Raw genomic sequence first — 27,717 nt, 5'->3', positions numbered from 1 at the left:
CGGCCTCAGCCAATCAGAGGCGGCGCAGCGGGGAGCGCGCGCGTCGCCCGGCAACGGGAGGGACGCGGCGGGCGGGAAGGGAAGCGGGGAGAGCTGCGCATGCGCGGGGAGGAGGCCACGCCCCCCGCCGGGAGAGCGCGATGGCGGCGCGCGCCCGCGGCAGCACCTGAGCGCAGGTGAGAGCGGCGCGCGCGCGCGCGCGGCCGCGGCCACGCCCCGTCCCCCCCCCCCGCCCCACCGGGAGCGCGCATTGAGGCTCCGCCCCCACCCGTCCCGCGCTCAGGGAGGGGGCGTGGCCCGAATGACCCCGGGTTCATTTGTGGGCGGGGCCTAAATGGGTGTGGTAGTGGGCGGGCCCTCGATGGGTGTGTCCCCTCCCTTTGACTTCCATTGGCTCCCTGAACCACGTTGGGGTCACGACCTCCCAGACCCCAATAAACTCCTGACCCCCCCCAGTGACCCCATAACCCCCTCAGGTCTCTCAGTCAGCCCATGGCCCCACTGACACCCCCAGTGACCCCATAGCCCCCCCAATGACCCCATAACCCCCCCAGTGACCCCATAGCCCCCTCAGGCCTCCCAATTAGCCCATGGCCCCACTGACACCCCCCCAATGACCCCATAACCCCCCCCAGTGACCCCATAGCCCCCTCAGGCCTCCCAATTAGCCCATGGCCCCACTGACACCCCCCTAATTACCCCATAGCCCCCCCAGTGACCCCATAGACCCCTCAGGATTCCCAATTAGCCCATGGCCCCACTGACACCCCCCTAATGGAGTTTTGGGGACATGCAGCTTATAGGAATGGGGGATTTTTGGGGACACACAGGTGGGTTATAGGAATGGGGCAGTTTTGGGGACATGGAAGGGGTTATAGATAGGAATGGAGTTTTGGGGACATGCAGGTTATAGCAATGGGGCAGTTTTGGGGACATGCAGGTTATAGGAATGGGGCAGTTTTGGGGACATGCAGGTTATAGCAATGGGGCAGTTTTGGGGACATGCAGGTTATAGCAATGGGGCAGTTTTGGGGACATGCAGGTTATAGCAATGGGGGATTTTTGGGGACATGCAGGTTATAGGAATGGGGGATTTTTGGGGACACAGAGGTGGGTTATAGCAATGGGGCAGTTTTGGGGACATGCAGGTTATAGCAATGGGGGATTTTTGGGGACATGCAGGTTATAGGAATGGGGGATTTTTGGGGACACAGAGGTGGGTTATAGGAATGGAGTTTTGGGGACATGCAGGTTATAGGAATGGGGGATTTTTGGGGACATGCAGGTTATAGGAATGGGGGATTTTTGGGGACACACAGGTGGGTTCTGGGCCCCTGTGGAGCTCAGTGGCAATGCAGCAATTCCAGCACGTTGCCGGTGTCCCGGCTGTGTCCCGCAGGATGAAGGAGTGGTGGCTGCAGCTGGGGCTGCTGGGCGTGCCCCTCCTCGCCGTCTACCTGCACATCCCACCCCCACAGCTTTCCCCTGCACTCCGCTCCTGGAAATCCTCTGGAAGCTTCTTCACCTACAAGGACCTGAACATCTTCTACAGAGGTGACAAAATGGTGGCCGTGGGGACATTCCTAAAACTGGGCGAGGTGGTGACGAATCCCTCCCGGTTTTTGTCACCCTGGATCTGGCAGGGATGGATTTCACTGGGGAAAATTGGTTCTTGTACCTTGGTGGGGAGGATCCCAAGAGCTTCTGAGGGGTGGCAACATGGAAAAGACACTGGAAAATCTTTTTGCAGCAGCACAGAGGCTGCTGGAGTTAATTTGGGTTAATTAAATCCCTTGATTGATTATCGTGAGGTTTCCAAAGAGGACCTGCAGTGGGAATCAAACCCATCCTTGGTTTTGGGGAGCAAAGGGATGAGCAGCAATTCCTATCCTAGAAAGGAGGAATTTTGGGAAAAGCTCACTCTGAGGTGTCCTGTTTTCCCCACAAGCTGCTGGAATTAATTTGGGTTAATTAAATCCCTTGATTGATCACGGTGAGGTTTCCAAAGGGAAGCTGCAGTGGGAATCAAACCCATCCTTGGTTTTAGGGCAGATTCCCAGTGGGATGAGCAGCAAATCCCATCCTAGAAAGGAGGAATTTTGGGAAGAACTCACTCTGAGGTTTTCCTGTTCCCCCCCAGATTCCAGTGGTGCTCTTGGCAGCTCTGACATCGTGGTGCTCCTGCACGGCTTCCCAACATCCAGCTATGACTGGAGCAAGGTGAGGGGCTGGAATCTCACAGCAAATCCCAGGATTTTCAGCTCCTGGGGATGAGCAGGCAGCACAGCAGGGCTGGGCTGTGCTCCAGAGGAGAATTCCTGATTTCTGCTGGAGGTGCTCCAGGATTATCACCTTGTTCCTCTCCCAGTGTGAAATCCAAGCTCATTCCACAGTGCAGGAAAACAGCCACAACAATTCCTTGGCTTTTTGAGGGGGGATAGTCTGGATTTATTGGGAAATCTTGGCCTCCTGCTGTTTTCTTGGAGCAGGAACGTTTTCCTGGGATGGTGGAGAGGAGCATGTCCATCCCTGGCTGCTCATCACTGCACGTTTTATGCATTTGAATGCATTTGAAGGCATCCCACTGCTTTTTTAATGCATTTCTCCTCTTCCCAGATCTGGGAAGGGCTGACTCAGCGCTTTCACCGGGTGATTGCCCTGGATTTCCTCGGATTTGGATTCAGTGACAAGCCTGTGAGTGCCCTGGCATGAGGATTTTCATGGTTGCTTTAGGCCCAGCACTTCAGAAAATTGTTTTTTGCTATCCACGAGACAAATTGTTTTTTCTCCCTCCCATTTACCTCTGGAAAAGGGATAAGTCATTACAACAGTGGGAGGGATAGGGAAGGTTTGTGGTGGAGCTTCAGCTGGGTTTGGTGGGACTCCAAAATGCACTTTGACCCCTTTTGGAGCACGGACAATGCTCCCATGTGGACACCACAGGACATCCCAAGCGCTGAGTCCAGCCTCCACATTCCCCCATTTCCACATTCCTCCCTTGGGGGTATTTACCCTGCAATCCTCGGGCTCCTGCTGGCTCAGGCTCTCACTGGGACCCCTCTGCCACTTTTGCAGAGGCCCCATGGCTACTCCATCTTCGAGCAGGCCACCATCGTGGAGGGGCTGCTGCGACACCTCGGGCTGCGGCACCAGAGGATCAACCTCCTGTCCCACGACTACGGGGACACGGTGGCCCAGGAGCTGCTCCACAGGTCCCTGCCACCCCCTCCTGCCCTTTTGGTGTCTCCACCAAGATGATTTCCAGCAGATAAGTGCAAGGGTGTGGTGCAGGATCCCCTTTTCCCCGTGCCTGAGGTGTCTCGGGGCACGTCCAAGGTTTCCATCTGTCCAAATCCCAGAGGAAAAGGAGATGATGTGGCACGGTTTGACCTCGTGCTCGGTTGTTTCTCGGAGCCTGCAGAGGTTTGGTTGTGTTTCAGCTTCTTCTCTGCTGTCCCCAGGTATGAGCACAATAAAACTGGGAGCATCCTGATCAACAGCCTCTGTTTATCCAATGGAGGTAAGGTTTGGGATGGGATCTATGGGATAGGAATCCATAGGGTGGGATCCATGAGATGGAAATCTATGGGATGGGATCCATGGGATGGGATCCATGGGATAAGAACCCATAGGATGGGATCCATGGGATGGGATCCATGGGATTGGGATCCATGGGATTGGTATCCATGGGATAGGAATCCATGGGATGGGATCGATGGGATAGGAATCCATAGGATGGGATCCGAGATGGGATGGATCCATGGGATGGGGATCCATGGGATGGGGATCCATGGGATGGGATCCATGAGATGGGATGGGATGGGATGGGATCTATGGGACAGGAATCCATGGGATGGGATCCATGAGATGGAGATTGATGGGATGGGATCCATGGGACAGGAATCCATGGGATAAGAATCCATAGGATGGGATCCATGAGATGGGATGGGATTCATGGGATGGGATCCACAGAATGAGGAGCCATGGGATAGGCTGGCCTTCCCATCTCCAGCACCCAAATCCCAAGGATTACAATCAAGGTGCTGTAATTAACCAGGAGCAGCAATCCTGGGGCTCCCTGGGCCACTGTCATGGCACCATGAGGCGGGGACAAAGTGGGAGATGTGGAGCAAAACACTTGCAGCATTCCAGCTCCATTCTTTGATGTCCTTCCAGGGATTTTTCCTGAAACTCACTACCCCCGCTTCATCCAGAAGGTGAGCTGCTCCCCTCTCAGGTCACACTGAACCCCAAAATCCCAAAGAAACACCTCTTGGAGACACCTCAGGGGTCTGAGCGTGGGAAAAGCTCTCCATGGATTTATCCCTGTGTCTGAGCTGTGCTCTCTCTCCTTCCTTCCCTTCTTCCCCAGCTCCTCAAGGATGGGGGGTTGCTGTCCCCCATCATCCTGAGGATGATGAACTTCTTCTTCTTCTCTGGAGGGTGAGTCAGGGCTTGGGGGTGCTGGGCACAATCCATAAAGTCATGAACCAAGTGGGAAATGCAGGAATTAGAAGGAATTCCTGGCTGGGAGGGTGGGGAGACCCCGGAGAAGAATTCCCAGAGAATTCCCTGGAAGTGTCCAAGGCCAGGTTGGAGCACCCTGGATAGTGGGAGGTGTCCTTGCCCACGGCAGGGAGTGGGATGAATGATCTTTAAATTCCTTTCCAACCCAAACCATTCCATGATTCCATAAATGAGGGATTTGGCAGGGAGCAAATTCCCTGGCACTGTCCCCAGAGAGGTGGGATTGACTCTGGAACCATTCCCTCTCCACACTGACCACACTCTTCAGTTTAATAATAATCCAAACAACATTTCCCTGGACACTGAAATCCTCCTCTCCCACAAGTGTTGGAATTACACATTTCAGAGGCAACAAAACCCCTGCACTACCAGATTTTTATATTTTTAGCAGTGTTAAAAACTTTTTTTTTTCCTGAAAAAAGACCTTTTTGAGGCCATCCAACTTACCTGGGGGACATCTCAGCACTTGGGAGTTTTGCTGTGGAAACTGGAAATGCTGGAATTTTTCACCTCCAGTGAGTGGTTCCCTGACACAGCTGTTGCTGTTATCTCTCCAAAATTCTATTTTTTTTCCAGGCTTGGGGCAGTTTTTGGGCCCTACACTCAGCCCTCCCAGGCGGAATTTTGGGATATGTGGACGGCGGTGCGGAACAACGACGGCAATCTCGTTCTGGACAGGTACCTGGGCAGGAATTCCTGCATGAGCTTCATGTCACACCTGCTGCCAGGTTCCCAGAGCTCAGCCTCAGGCTCTCCAGAACTTCCAGCTGCTTCTTTTGGAGTCTGGGATCAACATTACATCCCCCCCAAAAAAACCAGCTGGGGGGGGGGGAGATGTTTGAGCAGGGATTGTCTGGGATGATGGGAGGCAGGTGTAGAACGTGGGGATTTTATTTTGGAAATCAAAGGCTTGGATTTGGGGGGGGTTTGATAATGATTGGAGCTCAATCTGTGGCAGATTTTATCCCAGAAAAGATTTGCCTTTGGATTTGAACTTTTCTGGGCAATTCCCAAAAGTCCCAATCCCAAATCTTCAGCTTGGGGAATTTTGGAAGGATACATTTCTTCCAGTTTGTGGCTTTTAGAAAGGCTTTGGTGATTTCAGTTCCCTGTCTCCCCTTCCCCCAGTGAGCAAACAGAGTTCACTGAGCCCAGGGGTGATGGGGTGGTGCCCATTGTGTCCAGGAGGAAATTCCAGGCTGGGCAGCATCCACTGCATAACAACAACTTTTCCTTCAGTGTTTTGCAGTACATAAACCAGAGAAAAAAGCACAGAGAGCGCTGGCTTGGGGCTTTGATGTCTACCTCAGTCCCATGTGAGTAGGAATCCATTCCTTTCCTGATTTTTGGGAATTTCTCCCCTCCCTTCCAGGCTCCTTGCACTCATCAGCTTCTGGTTATTCTGAGCTCAGCTCCAGTTTTTCAGCAGAGATAACATTCCCTGGTTCACAGCTGCTTCTCTAAGTGTTGCTCCAGGGGAGTTGAGGAGCTTTTCAAGCCCAAAAAGTTGCAACCAGGGAAAAATTTGGGGGGGGGGTTGGAGGCTGAACTTGACCCCCATTCAGAGCTGTTTTGTTCAGTGCTCCACTGGAAGCTTCCCAAGATTTGTGCAAGGAGGGAACACTCCTGCAGGTCTCCATGGGGATGGTTTAATTAATGAATCCATTAATTTATGGATCTAAAAGCTCTGTCTGTGCTTCCCTTGCAGTGCATCTCATCTATGGGCCCCTGGACCCTGTGAATCCACACCCAGAGTTCCTCCAGCTTTACAGGTGAGACAAAAATGGGAATGTGTTCCTTCATTCCAAGGAATTTTGTGCCTGGCTATTCCTTCAATTCCATCCTCATGGAGGCTGTTTTTAATCCCCTCTGTCACCTGCACAGCCAGGTGATTGAGTCAGAGCAGTTTGGAAATTGGTTCTGCATTTTAAGCACCAAAAAAAAATCAGGATTTTCAGTCGATCCCATGATGATGAATTTTAAAACCACACAAGGAAGATTTGTGATTTCCTCCTCCAAACCAACCTGAAGGAAATCCAGCACTTGGAAGGAGTCAGATGGAGCTGCTCCAGGCTTTTTTTTTTTTTTTTTTTTAATCCCAAAATTGAACAGAATCCTGGCTGTGCAAGAGGGCTGAGTGTGCCTTGCTGTGTTTTTTTTTTTTCCAGGAAGGTGCTTCCCATGTCCACAGTGTCAGTGCTGGATGATCACATCAGCCACTATCCCCAGCTGGAGGATCCCACAGGATTTCTGAATGCCTACCTGAATTTCATCAACTCCTTCTGAGTCTCACTCTTTGCTCAAAGGCAGGCTTTGGGGGCAGGAAAAAAAAAAAAACTATGGATTTTCTCTTCCACACCCAACACTGTGCTCACACCCTCATCCTGGGCTGCCAAACTGAGTGAAATCCTTGGAAAATTGGGAAAATGAAGGAAAAAGCAGGATGCTGGCAGCTCTTCCAGCCCTGCACTCAACTTCTTGCCCAGCTTAAATCTCTATTTAGAGAGGCAGAAGTTTAAATTAACATTAAATCAGAATTTCTTACTTCCTTCATCACCCTGACTTAGAAACAACCAGAAGTTCCCTCACAAAATCCCTCCATCCCCCTCCCTTGCCAGTTTTTTCCATTTGGGATTTTTCCCAATTTGAACCCAGGAAAAGGCTGCCCTGAGCTTTGGTTATTACCTGACATGAAGCTCAGAGAACTGAATCTGCCTCAAGAGATGGAGTTTAATCTCTCTCTGTACTTTGATTTTTTTCTGTGTGGAAGAAGAGACAGTCACAAAAACGTTGCAAATTTGGAGGTTTGGGGTGGTTTTTTAATTGTTTATGTTGGGAATTTAATAGCATCCCTTTAGCAATAAGGGATTTTTGTTTAATAAACAGCCATTATAGGCTATTTTTTCTGTACTGGAGCAGACAGAATTAGAACAAAAAAAAAAAAAAATTCTATTTTATTAACAGTAATTCATATGAATTCCACCATTTGAACCAGTGTTTATTTTCTGTTAATAAAAAGCAATTTTGACAAAAATCTGATTCTCTTTTCTCACATCATTTATCCTCCCTGCTTGAGATGCCATAAGTTAGGTGGGAAGGGCCATGGGAAATGGCTCAGTACCAGCCAGCCACTAATGGAACATCATACAAAAAAAAAAAAAAAATTATTCCCAAATTGAGGAATAAAAACTACATGCAGAAGGACAACCAGGAAAAAAAAAAAAAAAAAAAAAAAAAAAAAAGGGTGGGGAGGGGGTGGGGGGAGGAGGAATTCCAGGAATTTCAATGCTGGAACTCTCAGCCCACGGATGCCAGGATGACATCGACCGACGTCTCGTCCTTGCTCCTCACTGTCACCTGCATGGTCACACCGTCCCCAAGTGCCAGCCTGGACCTGACCAGCACGTCACAGCCACCTCTGTACACACCTGGGGCAAAGCAACAGCCACAGGTCACTCTGGAGAGGCTCAGGGAGCCAGGCCTGATCCAGGGAACTGCAGCTGAGGGCAGGACAGGTTCAGTGTTGGGTCACAAGCCCATGGAAAAGCTGGGAAAGGCCCTGGGGGTGCTGGTGACAGCAGCTGGATGTGAATCCAGATGTGCCCAGGTGGGCAAGAGGCCGAGGGCACCTGGATTTTGCCAGGAATGGAGTGGCCAGCAGGGTTAGGGAAGTGACTGTCCCCTGGGCTGGGCACTGCTGAGGGAACACCTGGAATTTGGGGTCAGCTCTGAGCTCCTCAGTTCAGGAAGGACATGGAGGGGATGGAGAGTGGGAATGGGGCTGGAAAATCAGGAATGGCTGAGGGAGCTGGGAATGGAGAACCAGAAATGGCTGAGGGAAATGGGAATGGGGCTGGAGAACCAGGAATGGCTGAGGGAGATGGGAATGGGGCTGGAGAACCAGGAATGGCTGAGGGAGATGGGAATGGAGAACCAGGAATGGCTGAGGGAGATGGGAATGGGAATGGAGAATTCCTGAGGGAGCTGGAAAGGGGCTCAGCCTGGAGAAAAGGAGGCTCAGGGGGGACCTTGTGGCTCTGCACAACTCCCTGAATTCTTGGAGAGATTTGGGATCTGCTCCAGGGAACAGGGACAGGAGGAGAGTGAACGGCCTCAGGCTGGGCCAGGGTGGATTTTGGGAAAAATCCTTCCTGGAAAGGGTGAAAGGGTTGTAAAGCCCTGGGCAATGGTGGAGTCCCCATCCCTGCAGGGATTTCCAAGCCCTGTGGATGTGGCACTCGGGGACATGGGGCAGTGGTGGCCTTGGCAGAGCTGGGAATGGTTGGACTCTCTGACCTCAGAGGGCTTTTCCAACCTCAACAATTCCACGATTCCAGAAGAAGTTGTGGGTGCTGCAGGGTGACTCTGGATGTCACTTCAGCAACAGAAACTTGAGAACAAGACACTCCCAGAATCACCCTGCTGACATGAGCTCAGGCAAGGGATTTAAGGATGGAATTTCTGCTCTGGAAGTTCTCAAATCAGAGATTCTCCACCATTCCCACAGGTGGAATTCCCCCATTCCAAGAGCAGAGGTCTCCAAGTCAGGACCAGCTGCATTCAACACACCAGGTCACTTCAGAGAAAAACAAACTTTCTACAGAGAAAAAAACTCCAAAAAAACCCAGCAGGATCTCCTAAACCATTTCCCTTCATTAAGAGAAATCTGTGGGGACATGGAAACATGAAATTCAGCAGCAGGAACACTTACCAGCCAAGTAGAGGGTGTGAGAATTTTTGTTTTCTGGCACTTTATCTGACCTCTCACAGGGCTGCATGCCCAAGAACTTGATGATGTTATTGACAGCTTCTGCATTGAGAGATTGAAGAAGAAAATTATTCCAGGTAATTATTTATTACACTGAATAAAACCCCAGCCTGGCAGGTGGGTGATCAATAAATGAGGGATTATCTCACCATCCAGGGTTTTGATGGAACTGAGTGCAAAGGTTTCTTCTTTCTCAAAGTCATCTCCCACCTCTTCCCAGGCAGCTGCAAAGTTGGGCTTTAAAACTTTCTGGAGATGATCAGACACTGTCACCTCCAAATCTTCCAACTGGGAGAGGAGAAAAAAGGGAAATTTTCAGGCCAGTAATGGAAATGATCCTCACCTTGGAAAGGAAAGAGCCCACAGCATTTTGCCAATGCCTGGTTTTAATTCCAGAACCATATATTGATATGGTATAAAAGGAGGAGAAATAGTTTATGGTGGTCATCTGTAAACTTGAAAAACATTCACACAAAACATCTGTGAGAATAAAGGAGAGCAGAAAATGAGGCCATCCCTTGATGGATGGGTCAAAGCCCTTTGGGAGCTCCTGGGCTTCCATGGAGACATTTCCTCAGAATCCATGGAATCCCAACACGGTTTGGGTTGGAAGGATCTTTAAAATAATCCAGTTCCAACCTCTCCCACTGTCCCAGGGTGCTCCAGCCTGGCCTTGGACATTCCAGGGATCCAGGGGCAGCCACAGCTGCTCTGGGAATTCCAGTCCAGCCAGGAATTCCTAATTCCCAAATCTCCCCTTTCCCAATCTGAAGCCATTCCCTGTGTCCTGTCCCTCTGTCCCTTGTCCCCAGTCCCTCTCCAGCTCTCCTGGAGCCCCTTTATTCCCTGGAATGTTCTGGAAGCTCTCCCTGGATCCTTCCCTTCTCCAGGTGAACATTCCCAGCTCTCCCAGCCTGGCTGCAGAATGAATCTTGATTTCCTCCAATGCTTCCTGAAATCTGACCGTGTCCCCATCATTAACCACACAATTAACAAAAATTCAAATGTTTGGGGTGCAAAGATTGGAGCCCAATTGTGAAAACAGACAATGGAAATTATTTCTTCCTTCCCTCCTCTCTGTCCCCACAAATTCTGTTCCACAAGGCACTAAAACTTTTGACAGAAATGAAGTTTTGGGAAAAGATCTAAAAATGATATTTTACAGTATTTTGGTGTTTCAGGAAGATTGATTAATTGCAGGATTGAGAGGAAACTTGACCCAATGGCCACATTTATCCCAAATTAGTGATAAGGGAATAGGGAAGAAATCCTGGACTCACCACATATTCATCCTCATACCCATCCTCATCTGGAACCCCCGTGTTGGGGTCACAGTCCCTCACTGTGAACTTCATGGTGCAGCTGAAGGTACAGGTGACTGAGAAAAGAGAGAAATTCTGGATAATTGGGAAGATTCCTCTGCTGGAGCCCTCTCTTCCCAAAAAAAGAGACTGGAATACCCATGAGTTTTGCCCCAGGAATACAGATGTGGTTAGGACAGAGCACTTTAATATCATTTTTTCCTTTGATTCTAAAATAAAGACCAAAGGAGGAGCCCAATAACAAATCACTGATTCAAAAGGCTGCCATGAAATCCAGCAGAAACAACCAGGAAAAATTCCACAAGGATTTCTGACAAAGGGCATGTGATAGAAACCTGCAGCTCAGCAAATTCAAATTAGTTCTCATCTTCCCTGGTATTAAAATAACTTAAAAATCCACTCCACTGGTAAGGCACACTCACACACTTGAGCACACCCACACTAAGATAAGAAAGGGAAGTTTCATGTCCAAGAAAATCTCATTCCTGTATTTTGTAGTAGTTTCTGATTCTCTAAAGAGAGGAGAAATTTAATTATTCCATTAAATAAAACCTCAAATTTGAATATTTGAATTTTATCTGCATTTTCCTTTTACTGGTTCTGTTCTTGAACACTGCTCAACATCCATGGTTTTAAATGTGTTTCTTTCATTGATTCCAGGCACTAAATCCAAATTTCCATTACCTGCATGCTCTGCACCCCTCCTTTACATCCCATTTTTATTCACCCAACACCACTGACCATTCACAAAAATCCCTTTGCTAAACCCCAGCATTTGTGACACACAAAAAACAACCAACCAAGGATCTGTGGATGAACCAAAGCCCACAGGCCCAGCTCTTCCTTTGTGGGATTTGTGGGGTTTCTCACCTGCAGTGGGGTCATCCTGGGGGATCCTGACCAGGGTGTAGCACATGCCAGGCTGGTTGTAGGCCAGGCTGGCAGCTGGGATGCAGCAGATCACATCATAAGCATCTGATGGCTCCATCTGCACTGTGACTCTCTCCAGGAGCTGATCATTCAAAGTGTTTGTGCAATCAAACTGCAGCAGCAAACAGGGGAAAAAAACACTTGGAAACATTTCCTCATCCAGTGGTTTTTTTTTGTTTTTTTTTTTTTTTCCCCCTTCAAATCAGCTAAAATCCTCCATGGCATGCAGCAAATTTCTTGGGTTTTGATCAACTCTGTCAAATCCTGCTGGGCCCAAAAAGGGGGTGTGGGTTCCCTCACCTGGAAAACGATGTGGTTTGGGAAGATGTGTTTGATGCAGCGAACAAAATATTCTGTTTCTGCTTCTGTGAGCTGCACTGGCTCTGAGGACTTGAACAAAGGACCCAGGCCCTTAAATTCTGGGATGGCTGCCAGTTGTTCTGTGCAGGAAGGAAAAGAAGATCAACATGGAGAGGCTCTGATCCTGCCATCGTCCCAGCACTGCACAGAATCCCAGGATGGCACGGGAGGGACGTAAAGGAGAATTCAGTTCCACCCCCTGGATGATTTCCACTGTCCCAATGTGCTCCAAGCTTGGCCTTGGACATTCCAGGGATCCAGGGGCAGCCACAGCTGCTCTGGGAATTCCAGCCCAGCCAGGAATTCCTTCCCAAATCTCCCCTTCCCCAGTCTGAATCCATTCCCTGTGTCCTGTCCCTCTGTCCTTTGTCCCCAGTCCCTCTCCAGCTCTCCTGGAGTTCTGGACAGCCACTGATCTCTCCTACCTTGAAAGATATCCTGGCGTGAAGGAGCCACTTTCTCAGGTTTGCTGGGCACCAGGGCAATCTCTGTGGAGGAAAAAAAAAAGGAAAGACTTTGTGCTCTGTCTCAGCTAAACCCTGCAGGAGGTTTAAATGCCATTAAATCTGCACTAAATATTTCCTATGTTGTGTTCCCTGTGTGTTTCACACATTCTGCTGCAAACCACTGCCAGCCTGGCTCCTCACACACTGAAATAGCTGTTTTTTTTTTTTTTGGTGTGGAAATACTGGATTTAAAGTAGAGGAAATAACACCTTAGTCCTGAAGAGTCAGCAAAAAAAAAAAATGAAAGGAGAAGGGAGGGAAAAAAAAAAACCAACAACCCAAAGCTGGTTGTGCTAAGTGAAGATGCTCAAAAATTCTGCAAGGACATGGAAGAAAATCAGAGAAGTGACTGAGAGCTCCTGGAATGGCCTTTCCCCAAAGGTTGTGAACCAATAAATTCTGATTATGCACAGACTTGTCCCTGCTCATGAGATCAGCAGAACAACAGCAGCCCCAAGGCTCTGAGCCTTTCCTCCTGCCCATTTCCATGAACTTGGGTGTTACCTGCTTTCTGTTCAAAGACTGGGGCAGTAGCCAGGGGAACTGTTTTCATGTCAAAAGGTTTCTCTGAGGGCTCCAGTGTATACTGGTGCAGGGCTTTCTCCATCCCAGGAACAGAGACTGTCAGCCCTGCAGAGGAGAAAAGCAGAAAAATTCAGTTTTAAGAGCTGGAGGCAGTGCTGATACACAGGAAACACAAAACAGGCAAAGTAGCAAAAAAGCTGCTCTGAAGATGACACAAAGTTGCCAAGTCTAAACAGTTCACTCCCAAGAATCTTACATGGATTAATGAAATCCTCTGCTCACCTGAAGTTTCAATCACAGACATAAAAATGTTTTTATAACTAACCCTCATTTTCGTTTCAGATTGAAAAAGATGGAGCAAAAAAAAAATCGAGAAATTTGTGTCGAGTGAAGGAGGAACCAATGAGAAAAGCCCAGCTCATACTCCTGGCTCCATTTCCCAGATTTGGACTGACCAGAATTCCCAGGTCTAGAATGCCCAGAACTCCCAGAGCAGCTGTGGCTGTCCCTGGACCCCTGGGAGTGTCCAAGGCCAGATTCAGATTGCTGAATCTGCCACTCTCAGCACAAGCACTTGGCAGGGAAGTGCTAAGGCCAGAAAAACCATGGGAATTCAGAGCTCTGGGTGGTTTCCTGTGTCTCACTGACCATTAAAGATGTAGGCAGCATTCAGGGCCAGCTGTCTCTGCTGCAGGACATTCAGGTAGAACGTTGCCCTGTCACGGACTTCGTCGTCGCTGTCCATCATGCACCTGGTTTGGGGACAAAAGGACCAGGTCAGCCAGCTCTGGGCATCACAAAATGGCACTGACAAAACTGCCTTTGATACCTCAGTGACAGTCAGAGGTTTGAAAATTGTGCAAAGATGTGTTTGTGTAACAGGGGAGTTGGTTTAATTTCAATTAAATCATTAACAGCTCATGTCTTAACAGGAAACGTGAACCTGTGACATGGGAACACCCAACTCTGGCAACACAAAAGTTATTTATGAGTAACTTGGACAGGAATTTTCTTGTTTCAATGGGGTGCTAAAGAAAAGAAAAGCTCTGGAGGGGGAGGGTGAGTTTTTATATAGGCAGATACTGATAGGACAAGGGGGAACAATTTGAAACTAAAAGAGATTTAGGTTGGATTGTGAGGGAGAAATTCCTGTCTGTGAGGATGGGGAGGCCTTGGCAGTTGTGGCTGGAAGATCCAAGGCCAAGTTGGATGGGGCCTGGAGCACCCTGGCACCGTGGAAGGATCCCCTGCCATGGCAGGGGTGGCACTGGATGAGTTTTAAGGTCCTTCCAGCCCAAAGCAGTCACTGCCTCAGTGATTTATTTATTACCCCCGAGCAATGTTCTCAGCCCAAATCACCATCACAAGTTTCCATCACTAATCCCACCCCTCACTTCCTTGTGATCCTTCCTTCCCCCAGCAGTGCTCTGCTCCCTCCAGCCACGCAGCAAAGCTGGGAGAAGCATTTTCCCACTGCCCCAAACTGGGATTGGGAACCTCAGTGCGAGTGCCAGCCTGGTGTGACCCTGCTGCTCCCGGGGCATCACATTTCCCGTGTCACCACCACTGCCACTCACCTCTGGAGCAGCACCAGGATGCTGGGAAGCAAATTCTCATTCTGTGCCCCAAACTTGGCCAAAGCACTGACAGCAGCTGCAGAGAGAACAGGGAGGTGTCACAGGACTCCGAGTTCTGCACAAAAATATTCTCACAGCCCTGAATTCTCACTTCACACATTTCTCACTTCCATAAACCCTCCAGTGATATGGAGAGACTAAACTATTCCTGTATTTCCACACGGAAATAATTTTGTGATCAAGGCTCTGAAAATCTCTTTTGAGGGAGATCTCCATCAGATATTTGTTGAAGCTCTGTGGAATATTCCAGCTGTTGGCTCTTCTGCAATTTGCAGCAGTTCCCACTCCAGATAAATCTGTTTTCCACACAAGCACCCAGTGGTGACCAGGGCCAGGTTACAACCAGAGGTTCTGCAGGGAGCTCAAACCCCTCAGCAACCACTTGGAGCTGCCTCTCCAAAATAATCAAGATTTCAGCTTGGCACCAGCTGAAACAATCCCCACCCAGAAAGAAGAGGAAGCAGTTTCAGGAAGTACAAACTTATGACATTAATGACATTAAACAGGGAAGTAGCAGTGTCCCCTCCTCGTGTACACCTTGAATTCCAGCAGGCATTCAGAACCAATAGATTATTTCTGCTCTGAAGCAGGAGGTCAAGATGATCTGAGGATTAAAAAAAAACCTCAGGATAAAACCAAATCCACAGCTCAGCACAGGGACTGGGGCAGAACCATCACTCCCCACACTCCAAACCCAGCTTCACCCAATTCCAGCAGAGCTCAGCCTGATGCCATTTCGGTTTTGCCTCTTTTTCTTTGAAATAAGAAAAAAATAAATAAGAGAACTGTTACTCCTATTCTCATATCTTTGCCTGAGAGCTCCTTAATTTCAAAATTATAATAATTTGGAGGGAGGGGGGTTCACATTTTCCATTTCAAAAGAGGTTCCTGCCTTCCTTAGCAGACACTTGTCTTCCAAACCAAGAAATCCTCTTATTTGGTTGCTTTTTATCAATTCTACTCATTTCTTAAAACCCATACAAATATACTCACCCCTGGGTAAGCAGTAAGCTACTACAAAACTCCCCCTGAAAGCCAAATAAAAACCCTCTCTTACATTCCTTCCTTCCCTAAAAATCCTCTCGAATTTCAATCCATTCCATTGCAATTTATTCTCATTTTGAAAAAAAAAAAAAAAGGCAAGCAAGGAGGCAGAACAGCAGGCCTGGAGCTGCACTCACCAGCCCTCACAGCCTCGTTCTCCAGCACCACCCTGTTGAAGATGAAGCGGATGTACTTGGAGGGGTTGGGGGTCCTGGGACCCTCCTTGCCCAGCAGGTGCAGGATTTTGGTGGCCAGCACGGTGTGTTCACAGTCCTCAATGAACTCACACAGGTGAGCTAAACCTGATTCTTTGCTCTCAGGGTTCTCCTCGATGATGCTGATGATGCAATCCACAATGGCTCGCTTGTATTCAAAGCCACCCTGGTAAATGGAAATTTGGGATAGTGATATTCTGGAGCAATGTTCAGTTTTCCTCATGTTGCTCATGGAGAAAATAATCATGAGGGTAAAAAAAAAAAAAAAAAGGATGGGGCATTCTCAGTCCTCTGAGCATCCAATGATGCCTCAGGATTTTAGCTTTTCTATTTTTGAAATCTCTTAACTCCATATGGAGTGTTAGTCACATGTCTTCACATTTTGGTCACACAAAACAATCCCTCTAGGCCTGAAATTCAAGGACACCCCAGCATAAACAAAAATTATAAACAAAATTAGAAACAAAAGTGATTGGGAGACAGCAAACTGGGGGTATAAGACTTCATTACCTGAAGCTGTAATTGGAGAATTAACCCCTGATATGTAAATGGACCAAACTTAGAATTGTCTGAAAAAATTTGTGATTGTTGGCTTGATTGAAGCCTCTGGAAGGCTTCTGGTGTTATGCCTTATTTTAGCTTTTATATTTCCCACATCCTGCACTGCATTAGTACATAAATCTGAATTTCATATAAAATATGAGCAGGTTCTCCTCACAGCTCAGTCACACAAAACAATTCTTTTCCAGCCCCAGAACCAAGGACAACCCCTGCAGCTTTGGGTATAAAAATTTATATAAAAAATGCCAACAACAGTGAACTGAGGAGAGCAATGTGGGAGGGTGGGACTGCAGAACCTGGAGCTGGAATTGGACAATGAACCCCAATATGGAAATGAACCAAAACTTTATAAAAGTGTGAAAACTCATGGCTGGGATCCATCTTGGGTGTAGCCATGGCCGGGCTCTTGCACTGCCCAAGGTGAATCCTCTGAAGAGCTTTTAATAAATATCCACTTTATTCACTTAATTTTATCTAGTCCCTGTTGCAGGCAGCCTCTCAAGGCATCAGATGCAGCTATTAAAGGCCTTTTAATAAATATTCACTTTATTATCTTAATTTTGTCTAGTGTCTGTCTCAGGTAGCCTCTCAAGGCATCACTAATTCCTGAACATTTCACACAGCTCTGACCCAGCAGGTGTGACAGAAAAGACCCTTCCCATCACCAAGCAGCTCCAAATCTGCCAAAAAAAAAAAAAAACCCCCTCCCCAGAGGGAATGTGACACTCACATCATCCCTGAGCATGTTGGAGAGGAAGGTCATCATCACACTGTGCTTCCGAGGGTACTTCTGGCACAGGGCACTGATGGCCTGCACCACCACAACCTGCAGCAGACACACAAAGATGGGATCATGAGTTTCTTTCTTTAGGAAAAATAAGAGTTTTCTATCTCAGATTGGTTAAATTGGTTAAAATCAGGTGGTGGATACTCAGTGTGGAGCAACAAGGCCTGGCTCTGCTAAAATGGTTGGATTTTAGGATGGAATGTGTTAACCTTTCCTTCTTCCTTCCTTCTTCCCAGGTATGATCATGATCCAATTTTAACTTGTCTGTATGTTCTGGCTTGAAAAAACTCTTTGCAATTTTAAATTTGTCTATAATGCTTGTTTTTCTCCTAAAAACAAGGACTTCAGGCCACTGTAAGCAGATTGATTTTGCAGAGCTGTGCTCCTCATGGTCTAACAGGTACAACTGAGCCATCCTGAACCAATTAATTACCATAAAACTTAACAAATTAGGTAGAAATTTCTAATTAAGTTTCCTAGCTATGCATCAAGACTCAAAAAGAACACTTAAAATCCTTCTTCCTCTCTAAAACAAGCAGAAGGAAATACAGGATATTGCAGAGGAGCCAGCAATCCACCAAATGATATTCTTCCCCTTTCTTGGAGTGGTGGAAGGAAGACACACAGGACGTTGAAGCTGGAAAACACCTTCTGAACTTTACCCTGCCAGCACTGACAAACAGGAAAAGCTTCATTAAAAAAAAAAAAAAAACAACAACAAAACAACCAAGAATGGGAGAAAAACCTGCAGCTGAAAAGAGCAGAGGCCTCCAATGGCACACCTTAAACTCATCTGAGATTTCTGACACGAAGGAGGAGATTTGTTTCATGAGCCTGTCCACGCTGCTCTCACTGCCTGTCTTCAGCAGCGTGGTGATGGCCAGGGTGGCAATGCTCCTGTTGGAGTCTGTGATGAGGTTTTCTAGGTCCAGGTTACAGGCAGTGACTGCAGATGGATGTTTCATGGCTACCTGTAAAGAATGGAATTCCCAAAATTATGTAGGAGCATCCTGCAGTTGAAAGGATGGGATGTAATCAGAGCTCAATGGTTTTGGTTGCAGGGTTTTAAATGAATTTTAAGTTTAAGTCGTGGGTTTGACAGTCATGCATTTTTGCTGTTGTGTTGTGCAGTTCTGAAATCAGAACATTTCTTTCATGTGGATTTTGTAATATTAAATATCCAGGCTTCCAGCTGAAAGCTCACAGATTATCAAACCACAGCTTGTCACATCCCCGTGGGTCCAGAAATGAGCAAACACAGCCTGAATGCAGAAGAGATTTCTGTCCCACCAGGGAAAATCCAATTCTCCAGCATGAAATAATTCCAAATAAAGCCATCACAGGGGCAGATGTATCATCAGGCACAGTTGGCTGGCTCTGATCTCAGGAAGTGAAGATTTTTTTTTTTTTTGGGGAGGGGGGAGGTTTTGAAGCACTCACTTTATTGAGGGTCCGGACGGCCGCGTAACGCAGGACGGGTTTGGGAGAACTGCAGAAAAGCTGCAACACTGGGGAACAACAACAACAAAAAATATATAAAATCAACCAAAAAAAAAAAATAAAGATATGGTCTCTTTCAAAGAAAGGGAATAAAGCCTAATCAATCTCCATTCAACTACACACTGCTGAATATTCATGCAGCTCTATGCAGAATTTATCAGGAGTTTCACACAGGTTAGAAATAAATTGGTTTTTATCCCATTACCAAGAACAGAGGGTGGCACAATTGTCTTTACTTCCCAGTTCTATATTCCAGCTGCAGGAGAGTTTTCTCAGGTTTTTTGTGGTTTTTTTTCATCCCTGGGAATGTCCAAGGTCAGGTTGGATAAGGCTTGGAGCACCCTGGGATAGTGGGAGGTGTCCCTGCCCATGGAACTGGATGATCTTTAAGGTCCCTTCCAACCCAAACCATTCCAGGATTCCCTCCCATCCCAAATTTCTGCAGCTGGATAAAGAAAAGCATCACCCCATGCCACTTTTGCTGCCATTTATCTAAACATCTGGATGAAAAAGAGAAAAAGGATCTCATCCAAAAGCCCTTAAACTTGGGGTTAAAGGGTTTTTAATCAGAAAATTCAGGGTTTGAGGATTGTAATTCTGCCGGATTTTCTCAACATTTCTTAATTTCAGCTGTTCAAGGGGTACAAAGGGCTGTGACCAACCTGACACAGCAGGTGCCAGCTCCCTGGCAGTGCAGTTGGGCAGGTGGATGATGGCAGAGGCAGCCTCATAAATCACCATCTCGTGCTTGTTCCTCAGGCAGCTCTCAATGAAGTCAAACAGGGGGCTTTCATGGCTAAAAAAAACCACAAAAATCTCAGGATTTCAGGCTGGAAAAACCCTTTTAGATCAAATCCAAGACCTTCATGGCTAAAAACACAAAAAAAGCCCAGGATTTCAGGCTGGAAAAACCCCTTTAGATCAAATCCAAGACTGTCAAAACTACAAAGAGAACAATCCCAGGATTTAAGCCTGGGAAAAAACCCTTTAAGATCGAGACTAAGACTTTCATGCCTGCAAATCCAATAATCCCAGGATCTTTTAGGCTGGAAAAACCCCTTAAGATCAAATCCAAGACTGTCAAAGGCTACAAAACACAACAATCCCAGGATTTTGGGCTGGAAAAACCCCTGGAGATCAAATTCAAGATTTTCATGGCTAAAAAAAAAAACCAACAATCCCAGGATCTTTTAGGCTGGAAAAATCCATTAAGTTCAAATCCAAGACTTTCATGGCTAAAAACACAAAAATCCCAGGATTTTTCAAGCTGGAAAAACCCCTTAAGATCAAATCCAAGACTTTCATGGCTAAAAATACAAAAATCTCAGGATTTCAGGCTGGAAAAACCCCTTTAGATCGAGTCCAAGACTTTCATGGCTACAAATACAGATTTTAGTCAGAAAAAAAAACCCTGGAGATGAAGTCCAATATTTCACGGCTACACACAGAATTCCAGGATTTTAGGCTGGAAAAATCCTTTAAGTTCAAATCCAAGATTTCAATGGCTACAAACACAAGAATTTAGGCTTTAAGATGGAATCCATGCATTATCCCAGCATCACAATTGTGTCTCTGTGGAGATTTCCCCACAAATGCTGCCGTTCCCAAAACTGAACGAATTGTGATTTAAAACCTTTCCCCTTACCCCTCTTCAGATTCCTTGAGGAGTTTGCTGGCAATCCTGATCAACATGCAGTAGGCAAATTGAGATTTCAGGCCGGATTTGGTGAATTTATTCAACATCTTGGAGACAGCCAGACGATCGTTTTTCCTAAGGTGATAGAGTAGCCCCAAAGCATGATACTATGGGATGGGAAACAGAGGGGCAGGTACTGAGTACAGCTGCAAAATTCATATTTCAATATCAAAAGAGGGGTAATTGTTGATGTTTTCCTGGTAGAAATATCTTCTAACCTCAGCTGAGCTGAGTTTCCTGCCAACATTCCCTTTCTGTCCGTTCTCAAACTCTTCCTGAAGATCCAAAGAGCCACAAAGTTAATTTATTCTCTTTTTTTTTTTTTTTCCTCATTAAATACCAGAACTTCAAAGATTTCAGCTTTGCACAGCCCTGAAATGACAGCTGACCTCACAAAAATCCTTGAGGCCTTTTTGGTGGAATATTTCTAGTTCCTTGCCAAGTTATTTTGGGTTTTTTTCCCCCATAAATTTGATTTTCTGCAAGGCTTCATGAAGCTGTTAAGTGGGCAAGAGCAAAGCTGAATTTACAGAATCTTTCTGATCAGGAGTTTGCAACAGACAGAATAATTCCATATTCTGAACAGATAAAATAACTTCATTTCCACAGAGGTCTGGAATATCTGTGCAAAACTTTTGCTCTTATGGAGCTCTTCTTGATATTTGGGTTCATCTTTTGAATCTGGCAAATTTTCTGAAAGCCAAGTGATGCTCATTGGGAAGCAGGGAGAGAATTTCCCAAGTTTTTTTTGAGCACTGATTCAAATCCCTTCTGCAAGAACCACTGTGGGACAGGCAGCAGCATTCCAGAAATTCAGCAGGAAAAAGGGAAGAAAACTCCAGAGCAAATTATTAATTAACAATCTTGTGCTGGCATCATGGAAAAAAAATTCATTAATTTTTTGAAACTGTCAAGTTGTTTCTCACAAATCACAATTCTTACTTTTAATACACTGAAGAAAAATAAGATTTTTTTTTTTTCCCTGAAGTTTTCTTAAGAACTCCCAGAATGCCACTAAACCCCCCCCCCCCCAACATTTTTGGGGACTCTCAAACACACCTGGACCATGATGTTGTCACTGGAAGCTGCTTCCTGAGCTTCATTAATCCACCTTTTGACCACATCATAGCTGATCTTCATCATGTGCTGCAAAAAAATTCAGATTGGAGACAAACTCTTTATCCTACACCCCTATAAACTGTGAATTTCCTTCCATCTCAGTCTCAAATTATTCCACTTCTATTAATAAAAAGATTAACTAATGAGATTTTCCCAGCTTTTTCTCCTAAAAAAAAAGGGAGAGGAAATCAGAGTTGATTCTTTCATCTTGCCCTCTTGGTGTCTATTAGCAGAAATAATCCTGAATTGCAGTCTCAGTAGGTGATTTCATGGCCTCTCCCCAGATAAATTCATGTTTTACACTGCAGAAATCTGAGCATTTTGCACTAGAAATTATTATGATTGATGTACTCAAAAGTTAAGAAAGGAATTTGAGGAGAGAAAGGAAACTCTGCTTTTTTTCTTATTTTCCAGTGAGATGAAGAAACACCTCTGAGAAAAAAAAAAAAAAAAAAACAAACAGAGCAGACTCACCTTGCCAGCCTGACAAAACATCAGATTTACAAAAATCTGCTTTACTTACCAAGGAAGACACCAGAGCAGAGCTGGACACGCTGGGGACTTTGTCCACAATGGCCTGTTTCATGTACCTCTCAATGGCCTGGAGCATTGTACCCTGGGGAAGGGAAAAGAGGGGGAAAAAAAGGAAATGTGGATGATTCAGAGGAAAAGGATAAAAGAAGCAGAAGGCAAAAATTCATGTTCAAAGGACCCCCAGTAAAAATCTGGAGTTAATTCTGTAAGGTGGAGTTTGAGCTGCATGGCCCTGAAGGGTCAGTGACAAAGTCACCAGCAGAGAAATCCCAAATGGAAACTGGAGATCCTAAATATTCCAATTGCACATTCCCAGAGCTCCAGCCCCAAAGAGCTGCTGGAAATTGCTCAGGGCATTGAGCAGAGAAATTCCAGATTGAAACTGGAGATCCTAAATCTTCCAGCTGCACATTCCCAGTGCTCCAGCCCCACACAACTCCTGGAAATCACAGAGGGCATCAAGCAGAGCAATCCCAAATGGAAACTGGAGATCCCAAACATTCCAGCTGCACATTCCCATTGTTACAGTCCCACAGAGCTTTGAGCAGAGCAATCCCAGACAGAAACTGGAGATCCCAAATATTCCAATTGCACATTCCCAGTGCTCCAGCCCCACAGAGTTCTTAGAAATTACACAGAGCATCAAGCAGAGCAATCCCAAATGGAAACTGGAGATCCCAAACATTCCAACTGCACATTCCCATTGCTCCAGCCCCACAGAGTTCTTGGAAATTACACAGAGCATCAAGCAGAGCAATCCCAAATGGGAAGTGGAGCTCCCAAACATTCCAGCTGCACATTCCCAGTGCTGCTGGGAATTGCACAGGGCATGCAGCAGCCCTCCATGAAGCAGCAGTTCCATTAGTGCTGTAAAATGCAAGCTGCAGGAGAGCAGATTTGGGGTTTTAAAGCCACTCATGCCCTGTGCCCCAGAGTGAGCCCGTGTGTACTCACATCAGTGATCCTGCACAGAGCTCGGATGGCAGGGCCTCGATAGACATCCTCCTTGCCTGTCATGTCTTTGGTCAAACTGAAAGCACCAAAAAAAACCAAAAAACAACAAAAAAAACCCCTCTCAACAATTCTGTAACATCCCCAGGTCTCAGGTTTTAACGTGACATTCACCTCATTTAGCTGCTGCAGTTCTGCTTAGGGACAGCTTCTTAATAATCAGCTTAATTTGAGAGTTGTCAACATGAAAATCTGGGGAAATGCAGAGCTAGAAAATGCACATTTGGTATTGTTTTGTCATGGCTTGTTTAGCTCATTCTCCTTCTTGGTGGTGCTGCTTGTGCCATATGGAATTTTAATTTAGAAATAATGACCAAAGTTCAGTTTGGTTTTTTTATATATTTCTAACAACAGATCCAATTTTTGCTCTTGCAACAGCTGCAGTGTCTGTTTTTGTAGTCCAAAAAAATTGAGAGTTCAGTTGGGAGAACGAACTGGGCTTTGCTCTGATTTTCTTTTAATTTCTCTGGCAGCAAAATCACAGCCTAAATTCTGACAAAACAGGAATTAAAATAACAGAGAAAACAAAGTAACAACCACTTGATAAACTGAATTCACCCACAGAGTGGCAAGAAAATAACATTTCAGAGGGTGGCACATACTGTGTATCACAGAACTGCTGTAACTTCTAAAACCTCAACACTGTAGCAGCTCAAACAAAGCCAGGGAAGGGTTTTTTTGGGTTTTTCTTTTTGTTTGGTTTTTTTTTTCCCACCTGCTGGTGACAATGATGACGTCCTCAGAGATATTGGCCATCTCTTTGATTGTGAGGTAACACATTCTTCTGAGGGTTTGCTGTGGAAAGATGAAACTCAATGGTAATTTGAAGTTTTAAAAGAGAAATAAAACGTACAAATTAAATATTTTCACTTTGAAAGAAAAAGAAGCTTTTAAACAAAACACATTCTTTTCAATTTAGCAAATTCTTTTCAATTCAAAGTGATAAGTGTAAAACTACATTTGATAAGAGCCAGAGTCCCTGATATCAAACAAATCAGAAGACATCAATATTTTGTAAAATGATAAGAACTAATCCAAAAATCCATGCTAATTATCACACTCGGAAACTTCACAATTATCAGTTAAAAGCTCAGAAAATAACTTTGTTATTGTAAAAATAAAATAGAAACACACGTGGAGTGTTGACATTAAGTCTTTGAAATCAATTAACTTTATATTTTTAAAAATCCTCTACTTTAAAAAATATGGATATGAGAAACAGTCCAAAAACTCTGTATTACCAACAATTTTATTAGATCTTGGAACAGCTATGCCTTCCTTGGACAAATCTCTGACAAGCAAACCCTTTTTAATTAAAATTAATGAGCCCCATCACATGGAACACAGGGCTCTGAGTCCTCACACTCTGCACAAGAGATCACAGAAGGATTTTCCATTCTGCTGAGCCCAAAGCTGAATTCCCAAATTCAATTCCCAAACCATTCTGGGATTTTTAGGGCATTTGCCTCCATGAGCTCAATGCTGATCCATGTCCTAAGGAACAGCAGCCTTTGATCTGCAGGCAATTTTTAAATTCTCTTTTGAATTAAGCAGATGGTGATTTGCAAGTGGAAGCAACAGCCATCAAGTGATTTGTAAATTCAGGCTTTGTCATTATCCTCATTTTTACAGCATTAATTAACTCAGAACCCATCTCCACCCCCAACCCAACCCACAGAATAACCACATGTTATTATTCAGCCTTTTATTTCCAAAGCAGGGATTGCCTCCAGAGCTCCTCCTGTGCACTCTTTGCCTCCCACATCCCAAAATCCAAGGGTTTGGCAGCTCCTGCAAGCCCAGACAGGAGCAGGGAGAGGAAAAACCCCAGGTCCTTACATCATTAGACTGAAACAACCTGGTCATGGCAAAAAAAGCTTCTGTGGCTTCTGTGGTTCCAAAGTGTTCACCCTGGAATGAGCAGAGAGGAAAACCAGGCATTATCCAGCTCCTTTTTTTAATGCCCTCCCACACACCAGCAATCTTTCCTTGGAGGTTTTTGTTTTTTTTTTTTTCCCCTGTAAGAAACCATCTTTTCCTCCTTTCCTTCCCAGGGAATCCACAATTATCCCCATTCTAAAATGCCCTCCACAGGGATGGAAGTTTCCCAAAGAGGTTTTTCCCACTAAAAAAAAAATAAAAATATTCATTCTGGATGGAGAGAAATCCTCAAAGTTACCTGGTTCAGCAGGTACAGGATCTTGGTAAGGATGTGAAGGCATCTTCGTGGGTTTATTGGGGTCTCATTGAAGAGCCTTGCCTGGAAATCAAAGAGAAATTCTGCCTGAATAGATCCCAACAAGAATAAATTCCCTTTCAGCAACAAAATTAAATGAATCTGTTTCCAGCCAAGCAGCTTGTAATTTTTATTTGTATTAAATATGTGTCTCACAAAATGTGTTCTTGCATCTTTAGTTCGCAGCAATTGGAAAAAAAAAAAAAGGACAAACAGCTCGATTTGCCATCTGGAACTGGCAGAAATGCCTCAAAATAAAACATTTTTTTTTCTTCAGGAAGAGCCCTCTGAGATGCCACATGTCCATATGGAAGGCAGGAGCCACTTGTCATCTAATTACCCTTCAAAAAACCCTCATTAACTGTAGATAAAATGAATTTATTTACACTCTCTGTGATTTTAAATTACTTCTGTGAATTTAGCCATCTACATTGCCCCACAATGGTTCTGGCAACACTTCCTGAAGGAAAATATAATTAATTAAACAGCATTATCCTGTGATTATTCCTACCTCCTGAAGCACAGCACTCTTCTCCAGGTGCTGGAAAGGATTGGAGCCACTACCTGAGAAAAAAAAAAAAAAAAGAAAAAGATCTCTCAGGTGAGGAACTCCTCACACACCTCAAAAGGTCTGAACACATAGGAACAGCCCCAAAATTTTACCAAACCATCTCAAAACTGTGACATTCCTCTTTGAATAACTGATGCTGGCCATAACAGCTTTGAATTCAACTTTCTTAAGTGGTATATTCAGAGTTATAGAAAGAATAAAGGTAAGGGGGAAAAAAAAAAAGAGGAAGAAGAAAATTGTTTGCTATTTAATGTGCTTTTCCATAAAATTATTTCCTTTTTCTACTTCCCTAATCCACTTATTTTTAGACCTTCAAGCACTGAAGGCATCAACACAAGAGCTGCTGATCAGGATGTGGAACAGAACTGAAACCACATTTCAGATACAGAAATCCTTCCTCAGCCTCACTTCTGCTCCTGATCCTCTCCTCCCAAACAACAATTCCTCATTTCCAGTCCCTTTATCCCTCAGTTCTCACATCCCAAGCAGAAGGAAATTGAAAATGAAACAAACTCAACCCCAGCTGGGCACATTTGGAGCTCAGAGCAGCAGCACAGAACATTCCAGGCAGCATCAGGTATTGTAGGGAACATGGATTTAACTCCCAGACCTTTGGAAGAGATTTTCAGGGACATCTTCCACTATCCCAGGATGCTCCAGCCTGGCCTTGGACACTTCCAGGGATCCAAGGGCATCCAAAACTTCTCTGGACAACAACATTTTACCTCCCCTGGGTGCTGCTGAGGGCCAGAGGTTGCCTAAATTCCCTGTTGGGAATTCCAGATGTGCAGGCACAGCCCAGACAGAGAAAGTCTGGAAAGGCTTCTCTGAAACCTTTTGGATTTTGCTTTGTGAAGCAAAGTGACTAAAAAGAAAAACTTCTTTTCTTTACATATATCATCATACCGTTCAGGTAATGATAGAAATAGAAATACACGTAATCAATGCTCTCCTCTTTTTTTGAGGGATGAAACATCTGCACTGAGTAGAGACAGGGATAAAATCCTCTCTAGAAATCAATAGGGAGAGCAAACAGAGCCCAGTTCTTTGCATTTATCACCAGAAGTGGGAAATACTTTAGCAGCTGAAGCACAAACACCCCATGAGCTGTGAGAGACGAGAGATCACAGAACCATGGAATGGCTTGGGCTGGAAGGAGATTTAAGGATCATTCCTATCACCTTCCACTATCCCAGCTTGCTCCAACCTGGCCTTGGACACTTTCAGGTCTCCAGAAGCCAGAGTTTCTCTGGGAATTCCATCCCAGCCCCTCCTCAGCTCAGCATCCCCCTCAGCTTCCTCACCTCAGCATCTCCCTCAGCATCTCCCTCAGCTCCCTCACCTCAGCTCCCTCAACTCCCTCACCTCAGCATCTCCCTCAACTCCCTCACCTCAGCATCTCCCTCACCTCAGCATCCCCCTCAGCTCCTTCACCTCCACCCCGCGTTCACCTCAGCACCGCCCTCACCTCAAACCCCGCTGTCACCCCAGCACACCTCAGTCCCCTCCTCACCCCAGCACCCCTCCCCTCATCCCCAGCCCCTCCGTACCGGACTCCTCGTCCTTTTTATCGAACTTCTTGATCATGGCGGCCCCCTTCCCGCTCGCTCCGAGCGCCGCCGCCTCAGCAGCCCCGCCGGAAGCTCCGCCCCCGTCCCGCTCTCTGCCATCTGATTGGACTGCGGAGCTGTCAATCAACCTGCGCGCCTTCCGCTTCGCCAAGCCACGCCCCCACCCGCGCGCTGAAGGGGCGGGGCCAGCGTGAGGGCGGCTCTTAAAGGAGACGTGTCCTTATTTTGTGAGGGGAGTGAGGTTTCTCCGGCGGACAGAGAGAAAAAGAAATAGATAAATAATTTATCCGAACTCCT

The 27,717-nt window shown here is 46.0% G+C and overlaps 2 protein-coding genes across 5 annotated transcripts; one reads left to right on the top strand and one right to left on the bottom strand.

Moving 5' to 3' along the window:
- Window positions 1-111: 111 nt before the first annotated feature.
- Window positions 112-7,561, top strand: MEST (mesoderm specific transcript). 4 transcript variants are annotated; one of them, XM_088166001.1, is made up of 12 exons: window positions 112-176; window positions 1,400-1,554; window positions 2,141-2,220; window positions 2,617-2,694; window positions 3,106-3,212; window positions 3,462-3,520; window positions 4,177-4,217; window positions 4,373-4,443; window positions 5,104-5,205; window positions 5,767-5,843; window positions 6,236-6,299; window positions 6,696-7,561. In XM_088166001.1, exons 2-12 carry the CDS (start codon window positions 1,401-1,403, stop codon window positions 6,811-6,813), a joined length of 951 nt encoding a protein of 316 aa, XP_088022127.1. In that variant the 5' UTR covers window positions 112-176; window position 1,400; the 3' UTR covers window positions 6,814-7,561. The 4 variants fall into 4 exon arrangements, with proteins under 4 accessions (XP_088022127.1, XP_088022126.1, XP_088022125.1 ...); XM_088166000.1 differs by having other exon boundaries at window positions 3,076-3,212; XM_088165999.1 differs by lacking the exon at window positions 112-176 and having other exon boundaries at window positions 1,235-1,554.
- Window positions 7,505-27,504, bottom strand: COPG2 (coat protein complex I subunit gamma 2). Its single transcript, XM_088165998.1, has 24 exons — window positions 27,400-27,504; window positions 25,790-25,842; window positions 25,222-25,302; window positions 24,882-24,953; window positions 23,758-23,837; window positions 22,986-23,061; window positions 22,021-22,113; window positions 21,438-21,524; window positions 20,328-20,485; window positions 19,345-19,478; window positions 18,623-18,690; window positions 17,965-18,153; window positions 17,126-17,221; window positions 15,757-16,000; window positions 14,516-14,591; window positions 13,587-13,690; window positions 12,918-13,043; window positions 12,333-12,395; window positions 11,848-11,987; window positions 11,488-11,659; window positions 10,576-10,673; window positions 9,445-9,583; window positions 9,239-9,337; window positions 7,505-7,955 (listed from the first exon to the last, which is right to left on the bottom strand). Exons 1-24 carry the CDS (start codon window positions 27,434-27,436, stop codon window positions 7,825-7,827), a joined length of 2,616 nt encoding a protein of 871 aa, XP_088022124.1. The 5' UTR covers window positions 27,437-27,504; the 3' UTR covers window positions 7,505-7,824.
- Between the last annotated feature and the right edge of the window lie 213 nt (window positions 27,505-27,717).

This window comes from Sturnus vulgaris, chromosome 5 (genome assembly GCF_052056855.1).
Source record: "Sturnus vulgaris isolate bStuVul1 chromosome 5, bStuVul1.hap1, whole genome shotgun sequence".
In the NCBI taxonomy this organism is placed as follows: Eukaryota; Metazoa; Chordata; class Aves; order Passeriformes; family Sturnidae; genus Sturnus; species Sturnus vulgaris.
This window is presented reverse-complemented; position numbering and strand designations above follow the sequence as displayed.